Source organism: Pseudochaenichthys georgianus, chromosome 22 (assembly GCF_902827115.2).
Source record: "Pseudochaenichthys georgianus chromosome 22, fPseGeo1.2, whole genome shotgun sequence".
Classification (NCBI taxonomy): domain Eukaryota; kingdom Metazoa; phylum Chordata; class Actinopteri; order Perciformes; family Channichthyidae; genus Pseudochaenichthys; species Pseudochaenichthys georgianus.
In genome coordinates, this window is record NC_047524.1 from 25327284 (window position 1) to 25334336 (window position 7053).

The 7053-nt window shown below is 40.7% G+C and overlaps 1 protein-coding gene across 1 annotated transcript; it reads right to left on the reverse strand.

Annotated features, from left to right (window-relative positions):
• Window positions 1-2131: 2131 nt before the first annotated feature.
• On the reverse strand, window positions 2132-5393 carry tmem151bb (transmembrane protein 151Bb). The gene is made up of 2 exons (XM_034111927.1): window positions 5057-5393; window positions 2132-4557 (listed from the first exon to the last, which is right to left on the reverse strand). The coding sequence occupies exons 1-2, from the start codon at window positions 5129-5131 to the stop codon at window positions 3148-3150; spliced, it is 1485 nt and encodes a 494-aa protein (XP_033967818.1). The 5' UTR covers window positions 5132-5393; the 3' UTR covers window positions 2132-3147.
• Between the last annotated feature and the right edge of the window lie 1660 nt (window positions 5394-7053).

Sequence of the window (7053 nt, forward strand, 5' to 3'; positions counted from 1 at the left end):
GGCATATCATGGGGGGGACACACATCTAGTGTATGTGTGTGTTTGATCTGATCCGGATGGTTACTAATTCCTTTTCTTTATGGCGGTCATTTTTGACCGGGAACACCATGGGTGTTACAAAGTTGACTAAATCATCCAAAATTCAATGAAAGTGGTGATCAGCAATTTGATATGTTCAAATGTCTACTGTGAAGGATATCATAAAGCCTTAATGCAAACAAATGTTAAAGAAAAAAGTTATGATTGATGAAAGTAGTAAATCGGTCAGATTTGATCCAAAGACAACAGGAGGGTTAAATGACATAAATGTATAATTATCTATGTTAAAATATCAAGTAGTTTATAAAGCAATTCAAATGAGCTCTACGTATACCAGCTGTGATGAAAAGATGAATGCATGGACAATCATAATCCAATAATGAAATAAACATGATTCTGGAATGTGCCATTTTGGATGACGAGTATAGGCTACTTTTACATTTAGTACGTCTTCAAGTATATTTGAATGCCAATTCATATACTTTTATACTTTTACTTAAGTACGATTTTGATTTCGGGACCTTTACTTGTAATGGAGTATACAATTTAGTATTAGTATTTTTATTTAAGTAATAAATCTTAGTACTTCTTCGTAAAACCCAGCACGAAACCTGCTCTATATTTCTCTATAATGATTGATATATGTCTGTCAGTATGCCTGAAATGAAATGAGATGTCTCTTCTTACATTGCCTGGTTTATTGTCTTCTATCCACCAAAGTGTATATAGTATTGCCCATCATCTCTGCTACAAGTACTAGGCTTATTGTGCTTATGTTGCAAAACAATAAGTGAAACAAAAATCAAATTAACCATTATTTCACAGTTATTTATCTGCCATATTGTTTTAAAGTATAAAAATGGTAAACTGTTACAGTATAACTCACCAGAAAGCTAAATCCAGACATTATACAGTTCATTAGGTGTGACAGGGAGTCAGCATGCAACCACCTTCATTCGTTTTATTTTTTACAACTGTGCTATTCCAACAGCAAGTTTTCTAAATGTGTTCAGTCAGAAATGTTTGAGGATCCGAGCCAGGACCATGTTTTAAACATACTTCCCAAAACATATTTTCCAGCATAAGATCAATTTGAATACATCATTGAAAAGGTAATCAAGTTATTAATACAGCCCATTTGGTTATGAGGATAACATCATTGAACAAGAAGCATTAAGTGGTTGTTTTATGTCTGAGCATATCAATATATCAGCTTGAATACTTTATCATTTGAAGGGAATTTACATCAACATTCAGCTTCACTACAATTCATAATGTCTAGTCAAGTGCATAATACTGGTGTCACAACAATGTAAGAACAAGTTTTGCTAGGATGCATACAATGTGTTCCTTAAAAAAGTCTTATAAAGGTTGTATGATGTCCACGTGTAAACATAGGTGTGTTTGCATCCTTGCATATCTCCCTGTGAACTCTTCTCAAAAGAGTCAGGGAACATGGTGACATGTTGGTGTGTGCTGTGCTCCACCACTGTCTGAGCACATTCAATACACTTGACGGGGAAATGTTATATTGTACAGGTAAAAAATTTAGCATTGTTCCTTTACTATAGACATAATGAACATATACTACAATATATCATATGCTGGTGGTTTACATTCAGGTTATTAACACGTTTTCTTAGCAGAATGAAATCATGCAAACGTGAGTATATATTGTTCTTTTTGCAGTGACACACACACTGTGGTTAATGATAGGGATCGATGTGACATCCACCTGTGTGGTAGACTGAATGTAAACCTGTCCTTGTCTTTTCTGACCACAAGAATGTGTATGTGTTTGTACCATAGTTGTCGGCGTGTTTAGTCGTGGCAGTAGGTAGAAAAACAATTACATTGCACTCACTGAAGACTGACTTTAATCCGTTTTCTGGATTAGTTGATACAAATCAGGTGCCAGATGTTTGATCCAAATCCCAACCTCAATATATGAGCAGAAATATTAGTCACAGGAAACTGGATTTGATTGACCCAACTTGAATAGTTGCATTAAAAAGATTAACATATTAAACTAATACATTCAATTTGAAATTATGCTATTCAAGTTGAGCAATTCAAATAAAAGACTATTCAGTTTCAGTTACACAAATATCTTCTCACCCCTACATTGGAGGTTTGTAGGACAACATTTTTCAAAAACAACAACTGTAAACATTAACATCCAAAATAAAGGCGAGTTTCTCTCCGGAGCTGCCGGATAGCACCAACAGTCAACAGTCAAATAGGGAGAAATCAATTGTAGAATAAATACATCAGTTATACCAAATTCTCCATCAAACAGAAGCCTTGATAAACTAAAATGCAACCAAACACAATTTGCTTCAAATAAAGGGCACAAGAAAACAGGTTTATACCAGCTTTCTGGTGATGTAAAAGGCATTCTGGGGAATGCACCAAGTCACTAACAGTAAAAATACATTTAAAAAGTAGTAGGTACTCAGTAAAAAGTAAAATTACAACAGTTCCCTGTGATGTAAAATGTCATAGATTCGTATAACTGTGAGTGAATGAGAGTATCCAAGAGAACGTTTGTCTCTTCTGGATTGGAGGTTTCAAAGTTGACCGATGTCTCTCTGTAACATGCATTAGCCCAACATATTTCTCTGATGTTCCTCCTCACACTTTTCACTTTTTTTTCAAAGTTATTGCTGTAAAAATCTGACTGGACTGAATGATTGAGATGTCTAAACCTGCCCGTCTCGTCTGTGGCCTCGGAAAAGGTCTTATGAGGTAACTACAGCTTCAGTTTGATATGTGTGTCAAACAAGAGACCTTGAAAGCTATGGCAAGGATGTCCAGTGTAACAGTCTGTGTCTGCTTAGTTGTCATTGGAAGCCAGACAGATTTATTTCTTCCATGTGTGTGCATTGTAGTAGGTTTACATACCACCATCGCTTTGTTCCCCCTCACTAATCACTGTGATTGCTTTGGTGACTCTCACAATCGGGATTCAGGAATTTGCTTCAGGTAGTGTGCCGAATGCCGATACAGCATTAATCGGTGTACCCCACATTAAGACGTGTTCACATAGTCTGTTTCTGATGTCCAAAGTGTTTGTCTGCTACAGAAATGCTACTGTTTTGTCAGTTGTCATAAGGAAGTCTCCACACAGGAACCATTTCTGTGCAAGGACCTGTGGTTGTGGCAATTCTCGCTACAGTGGACGATGAGCACTGGATAGCAAAGTGCGTCCTCATATTCTGGGGGTTCCTCTTCATCTGTGGCGGGGCGCACTGAGAGACAGCGGGTGTTTTCGCTGGGGCTCTCCTGGTCGTCCAAGCTCCCGCTCCTCCAGAAGCAGCTGCGCTGGGACCCGTAGCGCCGCGCCAAGGAGAAGCGGCTGCCGCTGAAGGGGATGCGGGAGCTGGCACCGGTGCAGATGCTCAGGGCACTCCTGGAGAATACTGAGGAGCAGCTGATGGCTCGGTGGCAGCGCTCACAATTCTGACGGAGCCCGTTGAAGCTGGACGGGCATTGGGCTAGGTCCATCAGGCCAGCCTCCGAGTAACTGGGCACCAGTTGCTGGTTGGACCTAATGTGCCATTCCAGTTCCGTACTGTCAATGGTATTAACACGAGGGATACGCCGCCAATATGGCCGATCATCACATGGCGTCACAGGGATGTAATCGTGCCCAAAGAGCTTCTCAACGCGGTAGTGGACGTATGCAGTGTGATACTCTGTGAAGACCCTGAGAGGCCAGGAGAAAGTGAAGAATGAGGCGAACCAGAAGACGTAGTGGGACAGATACCAGGGGTGGTGGTCTGGGTCGGACAGAACCATGACGTACTCCTTCAGGTCAATGTTCTTCAGGTGCATGCCTTCCCTGGCTTCCATGTAGTCATCAAGGCCCTCATTGTCGGTGAAAAACCTGGCTCGCTGCGTAAGGTAAGAATTCTCAGACTCTACGTTGGCGAAACTGAAGCACTTGGTGAAGCGCATCTTAGTGAGAGCTGACTTCTCCAAGCCCAGCAGCTGTTTGGAAACATCTTTGACGTTACAGTGACTGTAGTCAAATTCTGCTTCTGCCACATGTGTGTTGACACGTTCGTGGTAAACCTGGGTACTAGTGTAGGCGTCTCCATTGCGATAGCGTGTGACTTGCCGGGTTCTGCGAACATAGTGATAGCTGATAGCCTTCCACCAGATGCAGGGCTTGGCTTGCTGCATCCTTTGGATGCGCTCGTAGATGCCCTCCACATCCACTTTGTGCTGCAGCTCGTTCTTGACATGACAGTGCCAGCACTCCACAAGATAGACCAAGTAGAGCATTCCCAGTAGGGCCAGTGGGATGTAGATGTAGCCATCAGAGCAGGGACTGTCATGGTACATCATGGATTTCCCTTTGAAGGCACTGTCAAAGGTGAGGCGGGTCACCTTGGTGACATGACACCAAACCATGGCTCCCATGCAGCCATACATGAGTATGGACAGGAGAAGGCATTTCCAAAAACTCTCCCGGCATAGTGACTTGCTCAGAGACTGCTTCAGGGGTTTTTGCTGTTGAGTCGAAAACAAACAGACATAACAAAAGATGAAGTCATACAAAACTGTTGTCTTATCATTAATCATCTACCTTACATGTAATTGATAACGGCAACACGTTAAGCACCTTTCGGGTCATGTTACCCTACCCTTAAACCAAAAATGCCCTTGTAAATAAGAAGAAGTTTATTCAGCTCTGTAGAAAATTAATGTCATTTTATAAGTGCTAGAGGCATATATGCTGGCTCACTACAGCAGATGTGAGATGAAAGACAGGTAAAGATGTTAGGATTATAATCACGTGGCCACCCATTTTACTCTGCATTTATTAACGTTTAATCTCAACATGCTGCTATTCTGAACGGCATGAACATTATTGTTAAACCAACATCCCTGACAATCTTTGACGTGCACTAACATTCTTCAAACATGGATCCATTATTGGCTGCGACAAACAGAACACAACAAAAGGAATGTGGTAATGAATAAGCCATGCTAAATGATAGTAGCCTACCTCCTCTCTGGTGTCCTCCTCCAAAACGGTGGTGCTGCTTTCACTCGCTGTCGCAGCCGATGCTGGGGGGGACATGGTGCTGGGAATCTATTGATAATAATGATAGGGCGTGGAGTAGGGAGAGATTTTACTACGTTGCTCTGTAGAGACGCTCAACCAAGACGAGCATGGCATGTGTTATCATGTGGAGACACTCCACCTGAATACACTCGATGGAGGCATGAACGGTAACAAATAAACGGATCTCTGGTGGCTGAGAAACTAAAGAAAAACACGGCGGAGGTGTCTACAGGAAAGCCCGCATCCTTCCCTTCTTCTGTTCAGCTGTCAATAGCGCAGTAACATGACCGTGAATGATGCTGTATTAGCAGGTAGTTATTAAAAAATGAACATGCCCTGCCCCCCCCAGGGCCTCGTGTGTGCAGGGGCTGACGGTGCCGTTACCGGGCTGCAGAGCTGGTGCTGAGGCAGGTGCACGCGGAGATGTTGTTGGATCGGCTAAATCTGTCACTTAAAGGGAAAGTCTACCCTAAAACTCAGTCTTTAAGATTCCACAGGAAAAGTAATTAATTTTCATCCACAAGTCAGTTTTTAGTGTGGGATTTGTTTTATTTTTATGGTGCACAATGGCACTTTTTTTTACAATTCAGTTATTGTCTGCAGCCTCCCACCATTATTTTTTTTCTTCTTTTAAGAAATTATTTACAAAGCATATAATCAAATAAACCCAGATACATAGGTTAACTACATAACAATCGACAAATCAGGAAAACAATTAAATAATAATAAGTAAACAAATGGAAAAACATAATGGATACTTTACTAATACTCAGGTGTACATTAATGTTCAGTTCTTACCTCTACTTATCACAGGTGTTTCCATACACTGTGTAAAAGACAGAGCACACACTCCTCAACATAACTCTGACTGACAGATGCTGAGCTTCATCCAGCAGAAGGAGCTCCTCTTCCTCACACTTCCTCCAAACCCAAGGGGATCATGCTCATTTTCACAACACATTCAGACAACAGTGTCTGCATTTTTGTGATTTCTTTTCTAATTTGTTACACAACTCTATTAGGTTAGTTGAAAGCTAACAACTAACCTAATACAGTTACATGAAATGTGTTGAAATAATACATTTAATTAAAGCCAACCGTTCAGGTTTTTCAGTATATTTGATGTTTGTGTTATAAGCAGTAAATCTGCACTGTTATGGTGATTTCTGATGGTGTCTGATGTGCTGTTTGCTGCAGCAAAGAGAGAAGCGAAAACTACACCATTTACGGATTTACAATTAAATAAATAAATAAACTGTTGCGTAAAGTTCCACTTAGTATATAATATTAATAATAATAATAATAATAATGCATTTAATTTTTATAGCGCTTTTCCTGGTGCTCAAATACACTTTACATATAAATCAGAAACCAAAACAGTAAAAAAAAAAAAACATTAACAGTAGTCGTAATCCAAGTGCGAGTAAAGTGTGTGTGTGTGTGTGTGTGTGTGTGTGTGTGTGTGTGTGTGTGTGTGTGTGTGTGTGTGTGTGTGTGTGTGTGTGTGTGTGTGTGTGTGTGTGTGTGTGTGTGTGCGTGCGTGCGTGCGTGCTTGTGTGTGTGTGCGTGCGTGCGTGTGAGTGTGTGTGTGTGTGTGTGTGTGTGTGTGTGTGTGTGTGTGTGTGTGTGTGTGTGTGTGGGGGGGGGGGGGTTGTTGATCAGAGTTTGAAAGCTAGAGTAAAATGTGAAACCAGTGTACCAAACAAAGTCTGCAGCACTAGAGCAATGAGACCGAAGGATTAACACATTAAAGCAAAAAAGGGGGTGTACAGTTGCAGTTTACATGTGGAATTGATTATATGAAGCAAACGCAATTAAAGATCAATATCATTTTTAAAAAACGTAGAAAAACATGCATGTTCTCATAATTCAGCAGCAAGCCATGAAAGATATTTTGCTAATATCAAAATCACATGAAATTCTGGGTCACAAGTATG

What these genes read in the sequence shown, in the direction of transcription:
- tmem151bb (XM_034111927.1), bottom strand. Translation starts at nt 5,131, where the DNA reads ATGTCCCCCCCAGCATCGGCTGCGACAGCGAGTGAAAGCAGCACCACC. An exon ending in AGGAGGACACCAGAGAGGAG is followed by an intron (nt 4,558 to 5,056) that starts GTAGGCTACTAT and finishes TCGACTCAACAG; the next exon opens with CAAAAACCCCTGAAGCAGTC.